This window comes from Xiphophorus couchianus, chromosome 7 (assembly GCF_001444195.1).
Source record: "Xiphophorus couchianus chromosome 7, X_couchianus-1.0, whole genome shotgun sequence".
In the NCBI taxonomy this organism is placed as follows: Eukaryota; Metazoa; Chordata; class Actinopteri; order Cyprinodontiformes; family Poeciliidae; genus Xiphophorus; species Xiphophorus couchianus.
In genome coordinates, this window is record NC_040234.1 from 12,307,170 (window position 1) to 12,331,728 (window position 24,559).

The 24,559-nt window shown below is 39.9% G+C and overlaps 1 protein-coding gene across 11 annotated transcripts; it reads right to left on the reverse strand.

The window, feature by feature from the left end:
* Positions 1-14: 14 nt before the first annotated feature.
* Positions 15-23,073, reverse strand: pou2f1b (POU class 2 homeobox 1b). 11 transcript variants are annotated; one of them, XM_028023856.1, is made up of 15 exons: positions 22,943-23,023; positions 13,897-13,962; positions 13,297-13,382; positions 12,494-12,589; positions 10,732-10,920; positions 10,518-10,632; positions 10,341-10,432; positions 10,074-10,247; positions 9,064-9,205; positions 8,708-8,853; positions 7,800-7,988; positions 7,541-7,655; positions 6,356-6,686; positions 6,167-6,252; positions 15-5,485 (listed from the first exon to the last, which is right to left on the reverse strand). In XM_028023856.1, the coding sequence occupies exons 1-15, from the start codon at positions 22,986-22,988 to the stop codon at positions 5,214-5,216; spliced, it is 2,145 nt and encodes a 714-aa protein (XP_027879657.1). In that variant the 5' UTR covers positions 22,989-23,023; the 3' UTR covers positions 15-5,213. The 11 variants fall into 11 exon arrangements, with proteins under 11 accessions (XP_027879657.1, XP_027879656.1, XP_027879653.1 ...); XM_028023855.1 differs by having other exon boundaries at positions 7,800-7,985; positions 10,518-10,635; XM_028023852.1 differs by having other exon boundaries at positions 8,708-8,862; positions 22,943-23,022.
* Positions 23,074-24,559: the final 1,486 nt, after the last annotated feature.

Below are 24,559 nucleotides of genomic sequence, written 5' to 3' on the forward strand. Positions count from 1 at the left end.
CTTTTCACACAAGATTTTTTTTTTTCTTCTCAGAAATATACCAAAATATACATCTAAGCTTTGGAATTACTGAGGCTAAGGACTAAAAGCCAGAGCTGGGTTTTGTCTCTTAATACACATGCTGCAGGGCGGGAAGGGCGACACAGAAAGAGAGAGAAAGAGAGAGATCTTTGGTATCTGCGTTTGTCAAAAAAGTTTAAATATTTGGATTTTTGCTTTGGGATAGCGCTTGTGAGAGCCGGACGGCCTCGCCTGGAGTAAAGCCTTAGACAAAAGTGTCACCGAAGCCCCGTCGGGTCTGAGCCGGGCGGGGACGGACCGTGATGCATAGTGTCACAGAGTCTGTAGAGAAGAGACGAGGTGAAGGGAAGGACGTGTGTTTCTGGAGACATGAAGGGGGAGCGAGGGGAAGAAGAAGTCCTTGAGAAAGAGAGAGACGCAATGGAAGAAAGCAAGGGAGGACGTACAAAGTCCTGAGCAGGTACAACGTGCACAGGATCCACCCTCAGCGTGTATTAACAAACATCACCCAGCTATCGCCACATTGGTTCGTGCCCGTCACAGAGGCCCGCTCAGCCCCCTCTGATCCCCGCCCACAGGCACTGAAACCGCTGCACCGACAAGACACATATTCACTACGAGAAAAGCACAAAATAAAAACCATCCCCTTACAGTCGAAACGCTTTGGGACTCTGGAGGATGAGGGACGTGGAGGGAGTGCAGCCTGGATTAGATGCTGAGCAGTGAGGCGGGGATGGGCGAGACGACGGCGTTGCTCGCGTACAATCAAGTTAGAAGTCTTTGGTTAGCGTTGGTACCACAGGAAACCGAGAGCGGGCCACGACAGGAGGAAACCTGCACATACTTGTACCGTGTCATAAATGACAAACAGAAATATGGACAAAAAAACCCCAAAAACAAACAAAACAGGATTGTCAAACTTAAAAGGAAGTGTATAAACACAAAGACGAGGGTAGGAAATTAACTAAAGTGGCAACAAAAGATTGCAGATTTTTCAGTTCTGACAAATGTAAAGACACGTGTGTGCACAAGTCGTGAAGGAAAAAAACAGCAGACATTCACAAGCACTGGTGTGTAATCTGCCTCCACCTTGTGGCAGTACAGGTATGAGCAGGCTTCTCCACTGACATTTTTTTTTTTACTTTTAAAAACATTTTTCTTATCTTGTAAGTAGATTAAAGCAGGTTTCACTCAGTTTCGAGTTAAGAAATGAGGTATACAACAGTTTGTTTTGCCTTACTGGTGGTCCACCTGTTCTTCCTCCACAGCAAACTGACATAATCGGGCTCAATATAGTCGCCTGGTTGAACCACGAGATCGCCTTGAAGTCTCAAGATCACCTATTGACAGTGAAGCACTAAAAGCCAAGAAAACAGCTCATAAGAATATCAAATAAAAAAAAGAAAAAACAAACAAATCAACCACAAACGGTAGGATTTTCCCAAAGCAGGCTCGGCGAACGGCCTGCTTGAAGCCTGTGGCCTAATCAGTAGACGAACTCAGTCAAAAAAAATTTTAAAAAGAAGTAAGCACTCCTCTATAATAAACTTTTTGAAAGAAAAAAGAAAATCACTCCTTACACCAGCTGGAAGATGAGAAAAAATGCACCGTAAAGGTTTGCGGACAACCCAAACACACTTTCACACACAAAAAAGCCACTGGAATTACAAGTAAAGCATTTCCCAACCTGGCCAAAACAAAACACACATCACTAATCTCCAAAATGCCCCAGATAGCTACCATTTCAACAAAATGCACCAGATTTGCCCTCACACACACACCCCAACACAACGCTACAATGCTCATGTCTTCTACGTAACAGTAAGGCATAAACGATAATGTTAATCCTCTCTTGTCAAACTACAAAAGCCAGTGATCTTATCCTCTCACGCTATACAAAAAAAAGGCAAAAAGTTAAAGAAAAATGATTGTTAAAGACAACACAGCAAATCAAATTCACAACAACGCAAAAATAAAATATTAGCAATAATAATAATTATAAAATAAAGCAATAAGGTCAGATGCTTCAGCGTCTCGAGTTCCTCCGGTCAAAAACAGAGGCATCCTCACTAACTTCCTCTCATATTTTTGGTCAGGTAAAAAAAAAAAAAAAGTGAATAAAGCATTAAAAGATTGCAGGGAGATTTATTCTTTTGAGTTAGCATGATAAACACTACATTCAATCTTGATAACATACTAGTTCAAATATAAAATATGAATATCTTACACGTGTTTATATATATATTTATATAGAATTAAGAAAAGGTTGCTCCTCTAATCGTTAAGTCTTTCCTCGGATAAATATTTCAGTAACATCCTATGGTGCCAGCTGGTTCGTCATGGTGCAGGTGAAACGTAATGACTAAAGAGGGGTGCAGGAACTGAGCGCCCCCTGCAGGGTGGAGGGGGCACAGACATCCACAAAGCTTTGAAGAGAAAAGGCTTTTACTTTGGCAAGAAAGATCTAAAAGAAAAAACAACAAAAAAAACACTAAAACCCAGAAACACCCTTTAAATAGTAGTACTAGAAAATAGCAGTAGTAATAGTAGTAGTAGTAGGTTGTCCTTTAACGTTGTGGTTCCTATGAACAGTATAACCTCTGAATGGTAAAGCCAAACAGTACTTATACATTCTACACCCAGAAATGTTTAACGGTGAACCTATGTTGAAGTTTCTGCTGAGGTATATTTAGTCACAATTATTAAAAAGAAAACAAGGAGGAGGATCGTGTGGACAAATTTCACGACTTACAGTCACAGAAAAAAAATAAAAAACACACTGCAGGAACTAAAGTCATCATTTGGATATAGATCAATGCTACTTTTCTGTGGGGTGTGACTGAATGTGCTGCTTTGTAAAACAGCTTGGTGGGTTTACAACCAGCCCACAGACACAATGGGTCAAAGAGGCGACACTGAGACGAACATGAAGAATGTTCTCCGACGATTGGGTTTATGCATTTACACAGGTGAGCCCTCCCAGTGGAAGGGTTGAAACTACCAAACCCCACAGGGCGTAGTCGTAAAGCTATAAAGGAAGCATGCAGGCCTCTCGACAGCTTGGCTCCCCGTCGGGAGCTTCTGCAGCAAGTTGTTAAAGCTAAGTTTCTGTGATCTGGTTCCAGCAGCACCAAATCGGGGAGAATCTGGCATTTGGAGAAGAGGAAAAAACTGCTTGCACGGGCGGGGAAAGTCGTAGAAACCATGTGAACAGCAACTTGCGTGCTCCGGCAGGCACAGCAACTACTGAGTAAAACCGCTTTGGTTCGAGCTGTTGTTTTATGGCTGAATATTAGCACGAAACAAACAAACAAAAAATAAAGTCCATTAGGCATGGGCCGGTTACCTGTTACAAACAGTTCCTATGGTTAAAGTCTGTTTAATGTAATACCAGAGTTTTTTTTCTGCAACTTGAAGTAGCGATGCTGTGCAGCTGACCAAAAGAAGGCAACTACACTTTTCTCTCACTTACAAAACAAAAAATATATATATCAGCTGTTTGGAAATATTTCGAGCCTCAAAAAAATCCTTCACTCTTACTGAGGAACTACTCTAGCATGACAGTCGGCCAAGCTACAAGCCGGTTGGCAAGGTGTTTAAAAAAAAGAAATTAGATCTTCTGAAATGCGTAAAACTTGGTATTTTTACTCAAGTCTATCATACCGGCCCATGCCTACTTTCCACTACGGTTCAGAAAAAACGTCAAAAATGCTACTAGAACAGATTAGAAAAAAAAGGATGCCTTGAAAACGGCTCTGAAAAACCAGTTCAAAAATTGAGGGCAAGGCCCAGGTGGTAAAAATGAACAAATATGTCTCATAAAAGTAAAAAAGAAACCAATTTCTCACAAGCATCGCATCCCTCTCATGTTGGCGAGTAGTGCTGCCAATTAAAAAAAAAAGAACAAAAAAAAACAACAATGTTATCTTTGGAAAATGGTCATCAAAATATTGCATTTCTATATTCTGTTGACAATGAAGAGAGATTCTGCACTCATAAATATATCCACTAGACTAAGCTACACTGACTACATACAGCAACTATTTTAACAAATATTTTTGGTATATCTTAAAGTACGTATTCATTCCTCCCAAAATCAGGCAGACTGCAGCTCATCGATCCAGTTTTTTTTTTTTTTTGGTACAGATACTGTGCACAAGTTCATATATGACAGTACTACTATTAAAAAGAAAAAGAAAAAACACAAACCCACAATAAAATCCCATGGACCCAGTACTGCAAGTACATGCCCCATCCTCGAAAAAAAAAAAAAAAAAACACACTGCCAGAAACTGATCTGGAAGAGCTGCAGAAAGCACATTGCAACCCAAACCACCTCGTCCGGATACGTGGCTGCAGCTCGCTCTCTATAAAAGCTTTCCACACAAATATTTCGAGCCATTTTCTGTCAGTGTCAACAATCCACAACTAGACTCTCATTTTACAAAAGCTAGGAGGCCTTTTGACCGCCACAGCGACTTGTAAAACTCAGTGTTTCCAGAGAAGAGACGCAGAGAGACCCACCCAGTCACCTCCGACCCTTAAAGCAATGATAACCTTTAAATCGGCCACTTATTACTTGTATTTTAAAGCCTTATAACCACGATTGAAAAGTGATAGGTGAATATTAACTTATTAGAATTATATAGATTTGAAAGTCTAAAAAAAATACATAGAAAGGAAATGCAAAGAGTACAACGTTGATATGATTTAAATTGAGGCCTGTCAAAAATATTAATAAAAAACAGAAAGCAAGTGATGCACAAACCCTTGTTAGTCACGACAAAACATTGTGAAATTAGTGAAAAAGACTTAAGTTTAAATGTTAGAAGGGACAAGATTTTGTTTTTTTGGTTAGACGTGTCAGTTGTGATTCTGACCTCGTAATAGGAGGAAATATGTACATAATAGTGTGAGGGTGCAGAGTTTGTTTGTTTTTTTCAGGCCAACAAGAGTGTTTGTGAAAGAAAATATTGAGAACTATTGAAAACAAAAAATAAAGATAGAGAAAAAACAAAACCTAAGCCCAATTATATTGGATGTCGTTTTCTTTTTGGTGGCAGCAAATACATTAAATAATGTTCTACTTCTAATGTGAAAAGTGTGGGGGCGGGTAGTGAAGCCTGTGTCCCCCGCCCGTAGTGACGGGAAGTAGTGCTCGCGGCAGGAAACGAGGCGTCGGGAGCGAGGCTTCACTGAGCCTTGGAGGCAGTGGTAATGGTCGAGGCTTGCACAGGCACGGCAGCGGTGGTGACCTGGTGGTGGGCGTCGGCGGTGACCTGGAGCCCGCCCGCACCCGCCGACACCAGGCTGACGGGGTTGCTGGCGAGCAGCGACAGGTTCTGGGGGTAGAGGCAGAGCGGCGTGGTCACCAGGTTGGGCGTGTTGGCGGCCGAGGCGTTGGCAAACAACAGGTTGCCGCCGTCCAGAGACGTGATAGGGATGTGACCCCCCGATGCCAGTGCTGAGGAGGAGGCATGAGGATAGGTTTTAGTGTGCAAAACACAAGGTTTTCAATAATCTCTGTGCACCTTTAATTAATGCAACCATTTCTTATGGACTGTTTAATTTATCCAAACGTTACTGTCCATTTTCTACAGATAGATTCAGTTCTTTATTTGCAGGGAGAAACAAAGATTGAATAGAAACAATTTTAGTTGTTTTTCTTTGAAATCAGTCCACTCAAATAATAAAACAGTTAGCAATGACGTGAACTTTAAGGCTGCTTTTGGCATCTAGGCCAAATTAGAGCAGCGCTTCTCAAATCTGGACTGGATTATCCTCCACTAAATAGAAATTCTCTAAAGCCCATAGAGGGATTTATTAATGGTTGCTACAGCGAATCAAAACTAAAAAGATCAATGAGTTTAACAAGAAGTTTTAATGTTACTAATACAGATGGCTGTTGTTGTTTAGATATTACTATTCCTTATTTGAAACTCTCAGTTTTATCTTTTAGATAGTATTCTAAACCCAGTGAGCACCAACTGGGTATTTCTAGGAGTTTTATTTAATCCATTGTTTCAGGATGTAATTTCTTACACAAAAGAAACACAAAAAAAGAGAAAAACCACACTCATTTTGCTAAAAGGGAAATTATCCAAAAATGTTTACTACTGGGTCATGACGCTGGCCTAGCACACACCTTGAATTGCAGCCAGAGTGCTGTTATTCATCAGAGGACTCAGTGCACTGCCAAGCCCCCCAGGAGTCAGGCTGAGAAGGGCGCCCCTGAAAACAAAACAACATTATTAAGGCAAATGCAGGCAAATACAGGCAAATACAGGGAAAAAAAACAACCTCTGAGCAAATTGTGGAAAAGTCAGAGACTAACCCTGGAGTGAACTGGGATGATGCCATCAGTCCAGGGGTCAGCCCCGCAGCTGCAGCCATGGCTGCAAAGCTGGCACTAGTGGGCAGCTGGGCGGCCCCCAGCTGTGCTGTGGTTAGGCCCGGAGCGGCCACCATCACCTGGCCCGTCGCTAAGGACGTCGCTATGGACGTCGGAGCCTGCGTGACCAGCGCCTGAATGCTGGTTTTGCTGTCTGTGGATGTGGACTGAACAGTGGTCGTGGATAGGCTTATCGATGGAGCGCTGGTTGACGTGGTAAGAACAGGTGCGGTGGAGATGACCGATGCAGTGTTTGTGCCTCCAACTGTTGTGCCTTAGTAGATGGGGAAAAAAGAGGAATTTAATTTCTTTTCTCTTCATGAAAATAATCAGGTTCAACGCCAGATTTAATAAATGTAATCATTAATTCACAAACAAAAAAAGAGTGAAAAGAACAGGAAGAAAACAAAATCTTGTATAAACTTGCCCCGTTCTCATGCCCATATACAGTACATTAAATTAACAACATAAGTTGGAAACCATATATAATTTACTCCAAAGTATGTAAAAGTTAATAATTTTTGACTTAAAGTCTCTTGAATTGGTTTAAAGTAGAGCATTTCTTCCAACCCCTCATCTAAACCGTGCCATAGTTTTACTCCATGCACCAAAAGTTTTACTTTTGCAAATAATGACTGTGATGTCGAAATAGTTTAACTGCAACTCTTCAGCTTGTTCTCTTTTAAAATGCGTATAAATATGCAAAGTGGCCCCCACCTAAACCTCCAACACTCGTCTCCAGCTGCTTCCTTTCAACTGAAAACTACTTAAAGTTGCTCAATAGCCCACTGCAACGTTAAAGACACTCTATAAAACATTACTGAAGCTAAAACAACAAACATGTAAGCTTTTTGATATTAAGTAAGGATATCAACGATATCTGCAACTTATTTCAAGATCGAATAAAGTTACATATAAGCAGGAATGCAGCAGCTGCAGGCGTACAACACAGAGGAAGCTATTTGCCTATTCATAAGTTTGTGCATGCTGAGACGCACAGGTGTAGATTCACAGCTAGGGCATTTTAACACAAAGGTTGCTCTTAAAAAATAAATAAATACATTATATAGACATCCACCTTAGATCAACTGATTCAAGGTTTCAGTTGAAGTTAAGACAAACACAAACCTGTGAAAGCCAAACTAGAGACACTGGTGCTGGTGAGAGGCATCACTGGGTTTACAGTCAGGGTGGTGGATGTGTTAATAGTTGGACTGCTAACAAGGCTTGCTGTGCTTGCCACCTGAAGATGAGGATATGAAGGACCACTCAGTGAGCTTCTCTGGGTTTACATCTTGTTTAAGTTTAGCTTAAAGCATGAAGTGTGAAGGATCAGTCAAAAGATCCAACACTGCTAAAGAATAGTTTAATGTGGGAGTGTGGCTACCAAAGGGCTGCTGGGGGTAAAGATGGTCTTGATGGATGTGCTGCCTCCTCCATTATTGACGCTGCTGGGCGGGTTAATCCGCTTCTCTTTCTGTCGACGATTGCAGAACCAGACCCGGATCACCTCCTTCTCCATGTTGAGCTGGTCAGCGATAATGCTGATCTCGTCAGAGGTAGGTTTTTGGTTCTGCTTGAAGAGGGCAAAGAAGCCAGGGATTCCCTGTCAGTACTGAGGAAACTGCAGCAATGCATCATCAAAAACAGCCTCACTGCTGCATCACAGTTTGCAAAAACTGAGTTTCAAAAGTAAGTTTTCAAACTTTTTCAGCACCACACTTGTCAGATAAAAACTATACAAATAAACTAAAAAAAACGAGTTTCAATTCACCATTATATGACATAATTAACTACTGTTATTAATAATATCTTATGATAGCATTCTGCACAGTAGGGACAAAATAAACTGAAATATAACAAAATTTTAATTCACTCTACACCTGACTAGTCTGAGAACAAAACGTTGATTTAACAAAAAAATAAAATAAAAATCAGCAATTTCAATAACTTTAGTGAATAAAATATATGACCACCTTCATTTCAATTACTCAAATCAATAACTCACTGAGCCATTAGGAATAATAAATTGTTATTAAATTGTATAAATCTGTTTGTGTTAAATTACCTTTTGGCTCAAATGAAATTCTTACACTATCTAAATACCCTGACTTTCTGTAAGGAGTTTTTTCTCCTAAAAATCTACTACAACTTTATTACAAAACAACGCAGATAGATTCATGTCATGCACTTCCCAAACCTTGAAAACTCAACCCTTAAAAATTCAAGCATTTTTAAGGATTTCAATCACCAATTCAATCAGGATTTTTGATTTCATGAACATGAGGCTCTCACCTCCAGAAAGCTCTTTTCTAAGGCCACTCGAATGTTGGTCTCGATACTGGTCCTTTTCTTCCGCCTGCGGTTGATGCCCTCTATGCCCAAGCCTGAGGAGCCCAGGGCGCTGGGGCTGGACAAGGACTGGTCAGATGACAGATTCTCTGCACAAACAGCACCGACAAAAGGAAAGGACAGAGGTAAAGCCAAAGTAGATCATACAAAACCCACCATCCTTCAACTTGGGTTATTAAATTCAAGTTCTTCAAAATGCTCATAATGATTTGTTTGATTCAGGTGTATTGGAACACCGATCCATCTGCCATCAAACTCAAGAAACACACTTTTATATTCAGGCGGGCTTAGGGACAAACCTGCATCATTAAGCCACTTCTCCAGCAAAGGCTTGAGTTTGCACATGTTCTTAAAGCTCAGATTCAAGGCCTCAAAGCGAGAAATGGTGGTTTGGCTGAAGTCGTTTCCATACAGCTTCCCCATAGCCAGGCCAACGTCCCCCTGCGATTTGAAGGGAGACAACGACACAGAAATATGAGAGTCATAAATTATTAACTGTCTTCTAGTCTCCTACTTCTGATTAACGCCTCTGAAAACTAATCTCTGTTCATTTAAATTACATAGTGAAGTTTTTTTTTGGATTCGCAAAAATATTCTGATCAGAGCTTAAAATGGCCTACATGTGACTTTCACACATTTTTCTTCATTTAATAAGCACGGATCCATGAATATGCAAGCTGATTCCTACCTACATCCCTGCTGCTGCAGCTCCTGAATCTCAGTTTGGTTCAGTTACAGAAAACTAATAATGCTACAAGACAGGAAGTTGTAATTTAGGTGTAACTCAACTGCACAACTTCAAACTGGAGTCGAACACTAACTAAATGTGCAGGGCTTCCTTTATGTCTCTGTACTGGTTTGCAATATATTTCTCTAAAAGTGCCAATAGTATATGATACCTTAAAGATTAAGAAAAATTAAGAAAAACACAATTGATATATTAAAAACAGGGTTCCTTTGTAATTTATGGGTCAGAGTCCAAACTTTCTCAAACTTTAAATTCTTCTCCTAATTTTATAACATTCTGGAAATGAGTGCAAAACATTTATCTAGTTACTTTTTATTTACTAATTCTATTTAGCTTCATTTTAAAGTCTGCAACCAAAAGATTGATCAAATCTGAAGGACATTATCCTGCACCTTTAATACATCTACATAAATTTTCCCATACTTATCCAGATTTGAGAAATCAAAAAGCAAATTTCCTACTTTCACAAACTACGTCAAATCAACTGGAGATGCTTAAAGCCAGCACACATTTGTGAATCTAACTCGAAATCTTTTTCAGATGAATCTCTTGACCGTTTACCTGTGTGAAGCCCAGTTTGATTCGTCGCTGCTTGAACGTTTTGGCAAACTGCTCCAGCTCTTCAAGATCACTGGGCTCCTCCATCGTGGGGGTGTCCATCCGCTTGGGGGGCGTCTGACTGTGGGGCAGACTCTGAATGTTGGTGGTTGCCGTCGTACGAGTTGGAGATGCAGGCTGCAGAGGAAAATAAACGTAAATTAAGGAGTAAAGATAAACAAAGCACGTATAAGAAGTTAACAAAGTAAACAAACTTTGAATATAACTTACCTGAGTTGCAAGGGTAATGCTTGGTTGAGTCGGATGGAGGTTAGCTTGGCTTTGAGGTAGTTGAGTTAGAAGACTCTGGGCTGGCAATATGCCTGAAGAGTTACATGCAACAGGAATGTTTTAACATAATCCTGTTAATATTTCTCTCCTCTAAATCGTACGAGTAAATCCACTTGCCTTGCTGGGCCGGCGACGTCTGCGAGATGATAAACTGAGTGGGCTGCAACGGCGTTGCAATCGGGTGGCCAGACTGAACCAGGACAAACTGAGGCAGGGTTAGATTCTGCGGCAGCTGCTGCATAAAAAACAAAAAAACAAACAAAAAAAACACACACAATTAGCCAACTGTTTGAAACATTTTACTGTAAGTGTATGGATGGTGGCGACTTACAGGGGCGATCTGGATGGGCTGTGACAGGGGCAGCTGGGTGATCGGCGCAGCTGCGGTGGCCGAGATGTTGGCTCCAGTGGTGCTGCTCTGCTGGCTGGTGGAGTGCTGCTGCTGCTGCACGGCTGCAGCCAGGAGATGAGCTTGGGCCTGCTGGAGCAGCAGCTGCTGCTGCGCCGGGCTCAGGGTCAACTGAGGGGAAAAAACACACAGGAGGCGTGAGACCAGAGCGGCTGGAAACACTGAGAAAGTAGGTGATGCATTTTAGGTTTAAGGATAGATCACACGGAACGTGAAGTTTGCTTTGGCTTCGATACCAATGAAAAGTTTATTGTCAAATGTGACATCAGTTTTTGATTTAATGCCTGGTATTTTTGGTTGTAATCTGGGTATATTTACTGGAAATCTTTCAGAGTAATTCCTATCAGTAACAAATTGCTTTTGACCACTTGTTGTTATTGATAGACTCAATAACAACAAGTTATTGTTTGTTTTTTTAAAATAATTTAATACATTGACTTCAGTTGGTGTTGATGCAACAAAACCACAAGTGTAGTTGTACTTTGTTCCTGCAACTTTCCAATCATCGTGCCTTGCAAAAGTATTTACACCTTTCTGATACTTCTCAGGTGCGCTGGTGGCAGCATCATGCTGTGTGGATACTCGAGGCTGATGAGATTTTACGCATGAAAAATTAAACAGTGGCAGTAAGAGAGTTGAGAGAGCCATCAGAAGTCCAATTTAACTATTTGTCCTAGATCTAAAACACCATATATTATAGAAAACAGAGGCAACCCATAACTCTAAGCACACCATCTCCACAGTGACACATAGTGGTGGCAGCATCATGCTGTGGAGATGCTTGGTATAAAAATGGGTAGATTTAAAGGAAGAAAAAAGGCTTTAGCATGAGCAGATGCTTACAGATGTTTTCCAATCAATCTAACCAAACTTGAGTTATGTTACAAAGAAATTTCAGTTTCTAGTTGAGCAAATTTGGTGGAGAAACCACAAAACCTGCAGCTGTAAGTGCAGAGAAAGGTACTACTCCAAACTACTGAACTAAAGGGCCTGAACATAAATATATGCAACACTTTTTAGATTATTTGTTAAAAAAAAAAAAAATAGACCCAAAATCATGTTTCTTCCACTTCAGTTATTCACTACTTTCTGTCAGTCAATCACATACAATGTATGTAAACTCTGGTCATAACATGGAAAAATCAAGGCAGTGTGAATACTTTTGCAAGTCATGGAATTGTGTTAACTGCAAGTATTTTTGTAAATGTCCTTGCAGAATGTAACTTTTCACACAGATATCAAAGATAAACAAAAGCTTAGGCTGTTTTGTAAGCACAAATATGAGTCATCACAGGAAAACAGAGAAAAGGACTCATGCAGCTGCGCCAGGCAAAAGTGCGAATGAGCATGTTGACGTCGATGTTCAAACACAGATCCACATGCACAGTAAACATTCACTCCCGCATCGCACAGCAGCAGCCGTCGGGTCCTCTCAGGAAAAAACATGGATATGAAATGTCTCAAATGCTCGTTTTACACTTTCTGTTATGGAGACATTTGAACATAAACTAACAACCACAGAGATGAGCAGGCAGACAGGCAGAAGAGGCTCAAACTTATCAAGCTATTATCATTTAATCAGCTATGTTTCTCCAGCAGGATTGATCGTATTGAGAGGTGATCACGGGAGGATGCACGTAACGACGAGGTTGTGACCGAGCACAGCGGAGGGGGGGCCACTTACTCCAGCAATCTGTCCCCCTGCCAACATTAGCTGGGTCTGAGGCAACACGCTCTGCTGGACGGAGGCAGGAAGAGCGGCCGAGTCTTCCGACTTCGACTGGCAGAAGTGGAGAGCCAAACTTAATTTTACGTCCTTTTAAGTCATAATCATAAAATATAGGAACAAGACACTGATGTTTTTTTAATTAAAGCAAATCAGATCAAGAAACGAAGCATCGTGCTAAACAAGAAGAAACATGACGATAAAAATCTAATTTCTCTGCTACCTGAGTGGCTCGGTCAGACTGCACCTTTTGTCTTTAAGCAGTGAGAGGAATTTCAATTAAACAAAAAAAAAAAGGCAGCGATAAAAGTGGGCATTTAAAATGTGTCGCAGCCTTCAGAGACAGGAAGCAGTGAAGTGAAGGGAGGGGAAGAGCAGAGAGGCTAATTAAAATAACTGTTATGCAGCGCATGTAAATTCTGCATAGATTTGCATATTCTCTGCCATCTGTTTCCGAGCAACCGAAGAGCAGCTTAATTAGCATACAGGGTTGATTAATCTGCCTTGTTGCCAGGCGACACTGAGAGAGCCTGGCTCATTTAAATGAACTCCTTGCTTGCAAATGTTGTCGTGCTGATGAGCATATCTCTCCTAGAATTGCATCTCTTTTTTTTATGCAACTACTTTTATGAATATTTAAAGCCGTAGTTCCGCTGTATAAAAACATCTCCTGTAACACGGCTACTCCTTGGATTAAAGCAAGAATTTTTGAAAGGTAAAAGTGAATGCAGCAGCTCATGCAGGCATGCGTGATGTGGTACCTGTTGGAAGAGGGCTTGTGCATGTGCGTTAGAGATTGTGGTTGGCACCGTCTGCCGCTGAAAGTCCAGTCCATTGGTTTGGACTCCTAGGGACAGAAACACAGACATGTTTTTAACAGTGGTTCAACCGAGAAAAGACACTGCAGTTAAAAAACAAAAAGAGGAACACTGAAAATATCTGCAGGTGGGAGGAAATGTTTCTTTAGATACATATGAAAACAGCTGCATGTTACTGATTAAATAAAGTGTTTACATTTGGAGCTTATGCAGGAATTCAAAGCATATATCAGCAAGAATGCAAATGTTTATCTTCAGTATTCAACGTAAGGTTACAGCAAAGGTTAGTTGCAGCAAAACGTCACTAAAGCATTGAAATAAAACAAAACAAAAAAAAATTATGGAAACGTTGGAAAGCTGATCAAATGAGTTTACAAAGATTAACAGGATGGTTTTGTGTTGCCAACATTTTTAAAATAAATTTGGGTCTGATTCTGAAACCTGTTGAATGAGGAGAAAAAACTCCAAAAATTCTATATCTCCACCTTGCAAAAAAATAAAAAAAACTGAAAGAAAAAAAGAAACAGGCTGATCGATACTGACCGGTGTTCTCGTCACCACTTTCCATTTCACATTTAGAAGTTTCTGACTGATTATTCACTTTAGCATCTGAAAGAACCAGACAGACACATAATGAGATAATCTCATATCAACTGGTGCTAAAATATTACTACTGCTCTTCAAGTCTTCATTCATTCTCACTGATAAAAGCTACAGAAAACTCTAATTTAAAAAAAGCAAGATGCTACAACCACGTAGGATAAAACCTGTAACATTTGCATGTCAATATTCCAGACTAGCCTCCGACCAAACAATACAACCCAGCCGAACTCGCTCACAGTCTTCTTAAAACTCACCCGCTTTTGCTCCACCTGTGCTTTCCTGCATGCTTGCTGGACCTGTCGAGTACAACCCGCCCGACTGGGCAACCCCACCGACAGGATGTCCAGAACGCACTCCTTCCTCCCACGCCCCCCGCCTCCCTTCTCTCTTGTTTTCACTCTCCACTGGTCAGCAGCGAGCACACAGAGACACAGGGACACAGTGGCGGTCTCTACCACACGGTCTGCTGAGCAACACTGGGAAACGCACACTGGGAAAGCCAACAGGGTCTAGGCAAACAGCTCTTCTTGCTCCCCTCTTTTCTTTTCTTACAGCACTGCCCCCTTTTTCTCTAGCATTCCCTCTCTCTGCTGCCAAGATTGCCTCTACTTCTGAAAAACTTCTCTCTCTCTTTCTCTCTCCCTCTCTTGCTGGAATGAAACAAATGACAAGTGCAGCTGGCGGCCTCCTTCAACACCGAACCCCCCTCCTCCTTTTCCTCCCTCCATCCAACTCTATAATGAAGCATAATCAGTATTCAGCTGATTAAAGCCGTATGCAAATCTACTCCTGCCTCGTTAGTGATGCAAGGCTTTGAAGTCCTGCGAGCAACGCATTTCACACCGGGCTCTGAAAGCTCTCTGCATAATTTAAAACCCCTATAAATATTTATCAGCTCATTAGCATATTAATTGGATGGCTTTTGGAGGACGATAAAAAACAGGGGAATAAGGACGATGGAGAGAGAGAGAGGGGGAAAAAAGTGCTCAAACTAGCACTCTGTGCAGCAGAAGGAGGGGAGGAAGCAGCACAAGACCAATTATTGTTTGAGCGTTGGCCTAAAAAGTAATTAGCTAAGAGCAGGTAAAGGGGCTGAAGACATCCCAGAATGCAACGTGAGGTCTGACAGCAGAGGGTTTGCAGTGTTAGCTGGGTGAACTGCTTCGATGGAGCGTCTGCGACTGGAGACTGGGCCGAACTGCTAAAGAGGGAGAGAGGGGGAGGTTTGGGTTTCGTGTGGGGGAGAGGGAAAAGGCGGAGGGGGTGGAGGGTGTTGGACTCGCTCAATCGGAAATAAATAACTCCACATTAATCCACCAGCAGCTTGTCATTACTGTGAGAACCCCCGCGGCGAAAACATTCCAAAGCGAATGACTTCAGAAAGTGGGTGGCGGGCCGCTGGCGTCCATGTTTATGAAGTGTTTGGGGATTAACATATTTAGATTAGCTTTACATTCCATTAGTGTTTCGTTTTGGGGGCCCCCCTTTTAAAATTCACTCGGAGCATGTGCTGAGAGTTAATGCGGCAGGGAAGCGGCCCGGTTATGGAGCCGCACAGGTGTCCAACCAATCAGAGAGGAATGCGAGGCTGGATTTGGGTCTTCTGGGGAAGGGGCTTACTGACTAAATCCACAGCAACTGCTCCTGGCTAAAGGCCTAATCAACCTCTGTACGTACCAACCACTGCCTGACCAAATCACAGCTGACCAATGCTGATAGCCGTGCCAGCACCACGGTAAATACTAATAAACATGTTTTCTTCCTCATTTCTCTCTACATGTACGCTGAAAAAAATATTTTTCTTTCAACCAAGTACATAAAATTACAGCTGCACTGAGAAATGAGCTGGCCCTCATCACTTAATACCCGACCTTTTTAACAATCACTGAACGCGCCATACAGAAATACTAACCACTGATACTCAAGAAACACTCTTCAGTATAGAAGTTGTTATTAAAGGAACATGACTCAAAGTTGGCTATTTTAAATAGAGATGCCCTAATCCGATATTAATATCTGTATTGGTTCCAATATTTAAAAAAAAAGTCTAGGTCACGTATCAGTGACAATTCTTGAGGGCAGATCTATTCAGTCTAATTCTATGCTTTGGCCTCTGAGCGAGGAAGTCTGCTTGTTAGGAAAACAAGCAGACTTGTTTTTCTAATGAAACAAGTCTGCTGTTTTCCTGACTGCTACCTTTAAACAGGGTGAGGCCTCAGCCATTAACCAACGCTGAACACAGCAGTAGCTTTGTTTGAACCTTTTTACGTGTTCAAATATTTGTTTGCAGTCTTTCTGGAAAGGTTATGGCGACCCTACAGGGAACACGCAGGTGTTAGCATGGCTATTGCTAACCATGGTAATCACACCAGTCATGCTGAATGCTACTGTAGGTTGGTAAAAGCTGCTTAAAGCATCACCTCTGCAATACTTTTGTCTGTTTAGAAATTTTGTGATGGAATATTTAATATATTACAGAAACATCACAGTTTTAAATAATTATGAAGCACCAACTGCACTCTCACTTACAGATGAGGTGACATTGCTTCTGGACCTAATATGAATCAGTCAGACATGCTTCACAGGGCTCCTTAATAGTGAATGAATGAAAGATTTAAAATTTAACAATCCACCAAAAGTACATGAGAGGTTTCCCCAATCACACTTCAACCCAGACAATGTTTTTATTAATTTGTAAATGATCCTAACAATTATTTTTCTACATAATCCCAAGGATTTTTCTGTATTTGTATTGTCTGTGATGTAGAGACAGCCTCAGAGGTTTAAAAAAATCTTCCTCTACTACAAAAGCATTGTTCAGTTACATTTCTACTCTAACCAGGAGGGAAATAATAACTTACTTGATTTTCATTTATTGTTGTGAAAGAGAAATCAAAATCAGCTAAAATCTGTCAAAAAAAACTCTTATCTTTCATTTGCACCAGGAATTTGGGAAATACATCTTCAAATTCCCTCAGGTTTTTAGTCAAATTAGTCAATAATGATTCCATATATTGTGCAGCTCTAATTGACTAGAGCTGCACAATACATGGAATCATAATTATTATTGCAGCAATATCGATATCTGCATTATCACAAAGAACAATTTTGATACAACATTATGACTGATATACGTCAGTCATAATGTGACATGACTGCAAATTATGAATGCCAATAGTATATTTGGCCTTTTTGATACACTTTTTTCTGCTCTTGATATTCACACCTTGTGTATATTTTTAGTGGCAGAGATGATAAATTTCACAAAAAGCAGTGGGGAAAATAATCATTGAATAGTTATAAATAAGTAACGTCACAGTAGTGTTTGGCAATACTATCTTAAATGCATGTTTTTTCCTGCCCTAATTTGAATCTGAAAAAGAACTTGTTTCACCTTTTATCAACGACTTGAACTTTACAGGCACATTCTAGATGACTGCCTATTAATTGTCATAACACGTCTGATACTCAAAATACACTTCACACTATTTATCAGTCTTATTTCCTTCAAGACATAAATATTTAAACGATTTGAATAAAACATCACCACTGAAGCATGTTTAAATGGATTGACATGTTCACACTTGTCAACAGTTTATTCAAAGATGAGCATGTCCATGTTTCATGTCAACTGTAATAAAAAGATTTTGAAGATATTGCCTGAACAAGGTAAGCCTGGGGAGGCTGAGAAACGACTCTTCTTGTCCTTAAGCAACCAAATGAGAAAGCAGAGAAGAAGTGAATGCAAACTTGGTTATCGGCAGCGCTACACATTCACAGCCCCTTGGTTGAATGGTTTGCAAAACCTCAAAGTGGAACAATGCATTATACAAATATCCTGCACAGAGAATTTTAAACCGTTATCTCATTAGCGTTGTAATACGGGAAGGCTGGCTGAATTCTGCAGGGACATTAATGTGAGCTGAGAGATTCAACACGAGACTGAGCAAAAAGTTAATTAGTGCATCCTCATTCTGTACTAGCACCTTTGTTTTTCAGGGTTAGCTGAGATTATACAGACGCACTGTACATTTAGGTCAATCTGAGCACCATGCTGATTTGTTTTTATTGGTCTGGATGCACGCGCAAGGCAAATTATCTGTGAGTTTGGGGCCATTAACCTAAAAACACCACAACTTCCCAGCTAAGTGAAGCATCTTTATGAATATTCCAAGCAGATTCAGACTGTAGTGTAATAAACCACACCACAAAGACCAGAAACTGCAGCTGGACCGAGTCCACAAATGAGCAAAACTATATACAGCATGCCGTGTAATTTGATGAACAGTAATGGGTCTAACACCTCTGTAAGCTACCGTGGTTTCTCTCCTGGGTGGTCATTAGGCAACTTTCAGTAGACTAGGAGGAAAATCCAATTCAAGCAAATTAAAGTACATTTCTCAGGGAGGACAAGCCCTCCATTAAGCACATGCAACAGAGGTTAGCCGCATGACTGGTTGCTACAGTTTAAATTTACATGAACGTCACTGATGAGGGACATGACATTTATATTAACTCCTGGATATTCAGGTGGTTACTCATCGTTCTGAACCTTCTGCTCTGTAACAAGTCAAAGGAAGCCCAACAAAGCAACATTCTTACTAATCTGTACATTTTCCTATGTATGACCTCCATTTCCACTTCTCACTGTTTGCAGCTAAAACAAGCTACAATAAAATACCAGCAGTAGTTTACTACAGATCTTAATTATGTCTGAGGCATGTTATCCGTTAGGAACAATGTGACAGTTATTGCCTGCAACATGCAACAACTTGCCTTTTCCTACTCTTCCTGAAAGCCTTATTAAAGATTATCTCTTGTTGCTACATCGTAAACATGTTGTCACCTTTACTTTTTATCTTCATCTAGACTGTTAATACTATTAAATGCTTAAAAGATGACCTAAGCTTGCTTATCTTTTGCATTGGTATTACAAAAAAACTTTTTTTCCTGCTAATTGGAATATATTTAGCAAGGTTTGCATGTCATTGTAAATTCAGAGTGGATTTTTTTTTTATTCCCCAGAAACATGAGAAGTCCTAGGGCACCACAAGACTCTTATTATTATCTAAAATGTTGCTTCCACCACAGGAAAAAGGCAGCCTGTCTAACTGGAGACTGCATGGAGGCCCTCTCAGTGCTCTGAAATTGCATGTCCTGAATTTATTACAGCGGTTGTTACATTATTCATAACAACCGTGTTTACAACAATGAATATTCATGATGAAAGTACAAGGCTAGAATGAGGGTGGAACTGTGAAACTGATTAAATGAGAAAAAGTAGCTCCAGTTTGAGGGAAACATTCAATTCTCAGCTGTTATTTAAGAACCTCAATCTAATACAAGTCTTTTTTTTTCTACATAAATTAACATTTTTCACAGTTGCAAATACACTACTGGAAAAAATGAAAATACTAACATGTATGAGAGTGTTACATGCAAGAAATTACCAAATTAACTTTTCTTTGGCAATCCCTAATGCAGTAAATTTAGTTTAAGCTCTTGGAACATAAAATTTGACACTTAATTGCATGAGACTGGTTTTGTACTTTGAAAGTGAATCAGTTTGGAGAAAAATACAACTTAAACAAATGGCAGATAAGGTTCCCAGACATTGTTAAACATGAAAATTTCATACTGTTCCACACAAAAATTTCCAGCGCTACCACTGCATAGCCATTTTTAGGGAAAAAACACATACAATATAAATTCATGGCACATAGTTTATAGTTGCCAGGCTTTAAATATGGATTCCACAAATGGGATGGATGGATGAGACAAAATGATAAGGCGTGAGATGTAGTATTATGCAAATATTATTCTGTTCTGTATTTTATTTTCCCAGTACATATTCAGACTTAGAAAACACTTCCCAGCACTTTTAAGTAGCTCTTTTTAAAAAAAAGCCTCTACGAAAATAACCAAGCAGGAAAATAAATCTCCATTTTGGTCAAATGACCTTTGTTATTATTACAAACTCCATCTGAGTGCAGTTATCTAAAGATAGCCAAAGATAGTTTTCATGAAGGTTTCACTCATTTCTTCTGCTGTTATTTCATGTTATCTGTTCATCTTGAACATTTGCATTCGGGTACTTGAGTGCTATTTTTGCACATTTAAATACTATAACATTATTGTGAGCACATTTAGTTTGAGCTGAAAGACAAAGCCAGAAAAAAAAAAAAACTACCACTAAGTGCGTTGGAATCAGTGAGTCTGTAGCTGCTGTTTGTGCTCCAATCGCTTTATAGGTGATTATAATAATGGCTGCACTGTCCCCTCAGAAGCAACATTTTCTTAAATATTTGTCAAAGTATACTGAGGTTTTAAAAGGTTATGGCTTAAAAAACAATTAAAATCTTCTGATATGTCGCTTCTGTGGTTTAAAGCTCTTTAAATACAGGGGTCCCAATCACCAGCTACAAGGGGGCCAATGTCCTGCAACTTTTCCCTTTGACACACCTGAATCCAGCAGGTTACGACCAGTACTCTGTAGAAATTCACTGTATTCTGTAGAGCTAACTATGCATTTTGATTCAGGTGTGTTGGCCAAAAAATGCATCTAAAAATTATAGGACACCGGTTCTTTAGAAGTGAAATTAGATGGAAAAGAGAACGTCTGAGTGACTGAAGTTTATTTGACTGCATGAAGAACATAGCTCCCCTTTTGTTGAACACTGCCAGACAGCTTGCTGAAAGAAGACAATACCTTAACTTACAAAAAAAAAAAAAAAGTCAAATTTGACTGTTTGAAAATACTGCCAGGCACAAAAACACAAAATCAAAATGTAGAGACCAAAGGAGTCGTCACCCCTCGTGCTTATTAAGGTAAAGCTGTTAAATGTCTACATTTAGCAAGCTGTGTTACATAAGAACAATAAATATCACACATTTTTAATCTCTATATTAATGCCGTTATACCATTGTAAAAATACAATGCCATAAAAGTTATTCATTGTTGGAGCTTATCTTTGAATATTTAGTACAACAAAACAATGTTTGATTAATATAAAGATGAATAATTTTTAAAAATAATCCAAAGAACATTTTTAATCAACCTTTATGTCAAAGGTCAACCAATTTTTTATGCTAGCAAATACTTAATTTTTCTGATTTCTATCAAAAAAATTTTAATTAGCTTGTGCAAGTTACAGAATTTGCCAATAATTTCTATTTCATAGCAAACTTTCTAATGTTGAAAATGTAACATTTCGCAAGAACAAAGGTGGCCTTTCAGTCAAATAAAACTTGCATTTCAGAATAACTGACCCCTAACAAGGCAGAGCCCAGTATCATTTTGTAAATATATCACAGTAATATAATATCCCAAAATATTTCTTAAGTTTTGGGTGTGTGCGATTTTGGATCAGATATTTTCAAGTTTCAATGTAAACAGAGACACAATTGCTCAAAAACGATGGCGCAATAAATCAAAATCGATTCTGTTCAGTTAAAGAAATCTTAATATACAGAAAGGAATTTTTGGCTGAAAAAGAAAAGCATACGCAAAGCAAATAAAGTTATATATATAAAGCCAATGTCACAAGAGTACAGCCCAACTTCATTAATTAACTCTAACTCCCATGTCCAAAAAGGAGTGGGTAGGAATGTACCCTTCTCAATGGGTTTGTGAGTTTAAAATAAACTAAATGAGAAGTGTAACAGCATGGAGTTAAATAGTGCTGTCATGCTGTGTCTTGCCTGCCCGGTCATGAAACCAGCATGGAGAATAACACACACACACACACACACACACACACACACACACACACACCCACACACACACACACAAAAAACTCCTGCCTGTTATTACTGTGGCCTTCCGGAAGTGGGCCTCATCACCCCTCCCTGTGCCTGGGGGGATAACACAGGTACAACCTCTGAATTCAGTGCAGCTTCACAAAGTCCAAAGACAACCTTCCGCCGCAAAAGGAAGAAAATCACATTAAGTTTTCAAAACCAATCCTCCAGAAGCAACGAAGGCTGAACAGAACAAATTATATTCGGTTACAGATTCACCACACAAACAGTCTCAACCCGAGCAGAAAAGTGCACAGACCAACTTCTTTCAAAACACCGCTTACATTACCTCTTAAAAACACAACAGCTGCATCTGACGAAGCTAAAGTTACCTCCAGCCCAATTGGACTGATACTAGCCACTTAGATGATGACTATGCTTGGAGAAAAGACGATGATAATAGCTTTAAAGTGTTGTGTTGACATGCATTTGGTGTGTGTAAAATATGCTGAACTCCGCACTCTGGCTGAGGGAGGCCTGCATGAATAACACAACAGGCTGCTGCTGCTGCTGTGGCTCCGCTGCGCCGAGCACAAAAGACAAGAGGCAAAATGCTGTAGAGAGGAGAAGAGGGGGGAAAAAATCACGTCGCACAGAGAGGCACACCGAGATGGCACTGTGCTCCTAATGAAAGCCATGTGTGCTGTGTTTAGATTAATGTCTCCGAGACGCCCTGGTTGTAAAAGAAACGAGCGCAAAGCCACTGCCCGACCGGTGGAAAAAAAAAAAAAATGAATATGCAAAGCTCCCTCAAAAGCCTCACTGTGGGCATCAACACAAAGCCAAGCGTTAGCCGGTGAGCTAACGCTAACAGACTACAAGCCAACTGCCACTGGAAAACAGATATATATACGCTACATATGAACCCGAGCCACGACAGCGATTACTAATAAAATATGCTAAGTTGTATTTGTCGACCGAGGTATGAATATGTAGCGGCGTACGGGCCGTCTAATCACACAAAGGGGGGAGGCATGTTTCCATGTATTTTTGCCGTCGCACTGCAACAGCTCGTTTCCTCCTCTGTCAAATTACAGTTTAAGCTAGCTGTGTGTAAACTAAAACAAAGCCTAATGTGGTCCACGTCGGCCGGTCGTTCTGTGTTTCATCTGCACTCTGCAACCATAAATTGCGAGTAACGCAGTTTGAATATGAGTATGAATATGTAAAATGCTGTAATCATTACCTGGTGCTGAACTCTCATCTTGACTCGCTGCTCCTCCGTCCGCCATTTTGAATATTTAACCCGAAATCCCAACCCTGAGCCTCTCTGCCTGCCTCACACACACACACACACACGCAACAACACACACACACACACACACACACGCAGTGACACATTACTAAACAAATACCTTGTTGTACTTTATGGTAAGTAGCACGTAAAATACAGTGGTTGTGTTCCGCAGAGATAGAAATATACGTTCAGTAAGAAATACAAAGTCTAGACCTCATGTTCACATAAAGAAACAGAAGAAGCAAGGCAGAGCCGACTCTTCGATTTATTGTGAGCTGTGGCATATTTACATACATAAATAATACAGTTTCCCCTCTCACTGCGAATTTGGATGTAAAAAGCCTCGGAGGGGAACACTGAGTAAACCTGAAAGTTTAAAATTGTCTCTGGAGTGATTATTCAAAACAGACTGACTTCCTGAGCTGACAGTTTTTAATCACAAAAACACAGGTGCCTCTCAATAAATCAGAATATTATGGAAAGGTGGATTTATTGTAGTAATCAAATTCAAAATGTGAAACTCATATAAATTCACTTTCCACACAATAAGATATTTTAAACGTTAATTTTGATTATTACAGAAAATGAAAACCTCAAATTCTCAGTAAGATTGCAAGATATTTAGGGCTGAACTCTCAAAGGCTTCACAATCATGGTGCTTGTCAAAAAGTGCATTTACTATGCAGTACATGGGAACACTTTTCATTAGACTAACATGTCTGTATTAATAATAATCCATACTTTTGTGAAATTCACATTTTCTGAAAAACTATTTGATTTTTATTATCTATCAGCCATTAAAAAACAAAATTAACAGAGATAAAGACTCTGTAATGAGTCAATATAACATGTGTTTCCCTTTTTGGAGTAAAATAAATTAACTTTTTGATGATATACACATTGAGACAGACTTATCTCTTTGTTACAGACCATGTATTTGTCCATAACTTGTATTCAGAGTTTGTAGCAGAGAAAACAAAATAATCATTGCTTATCTGAATCAGCTACCATTGGTACTGCAGCAGGGGTCATTAAACACAAAGTTGAATATCCAGAAATACAATTTAAGATTAATTGGTATTTTTTTTTAATTTTCTTTGTTGTAACATATTAAATGCAATCAGTTTATTATCACTGTTAAAATTAGATTAAAACATAAAGCATGTACAAAAAGTCTAATAATAATCTGAATCAAACGGAAGGGACACTTCAAGCACAACTTGTTTATTGTCATATTGTGGATACTGAAGTTTCAGGCTGAAATGAAGATAAGCCCAGACTCTGCTGCGTATTGTGAGGACGTTGGTAGGTAGTGATGTTTGTTTCAGTTTCCTCAGAAAGTGTAATCTCTGCTGTGCGTTTTTCTACCAGGTGACGGCATCAAAGATCTACCACATGGTTGCTGACGCTAAGTGGCGAGAAGTGCTTCCTTTCTACTGTTGCCTTATACTTGATCTCATAGAGGGATTGTTGCAGTGTGAATGTGCAATCATCCAGGATTAGATACATTTTCAACCAACTGCCATTATGCAATTAGTTGAACTTGATTGGACTACTTTATCATTT

Excerpts from the sequence above, each read along its gene's own strand:
- pou2f1b (XM_028023851.1), bottom strand. The coding sequence starts at position 22,988 with ATGGCGGACGGAGGAGCAGCGAGTCAAGATGAGAGTTCAGCACCAG. Across the intron at positions 10,921-12,493 it reads CAGGGGGACAGATTGCTGGA|TTGACCCTGAGCCCGGCGCA; the intron begins GTAAGTGGCCCC and ends TTTTCCCCTCAG. Across the intron at positions 7,989-8,707 it reads TAGAAAAGAGCTTTCTGGAG|CAGAACCAAAAACCTACCTC; the intron begins GTGAGAGCCTCA and ends GCCCTCTTCAAG.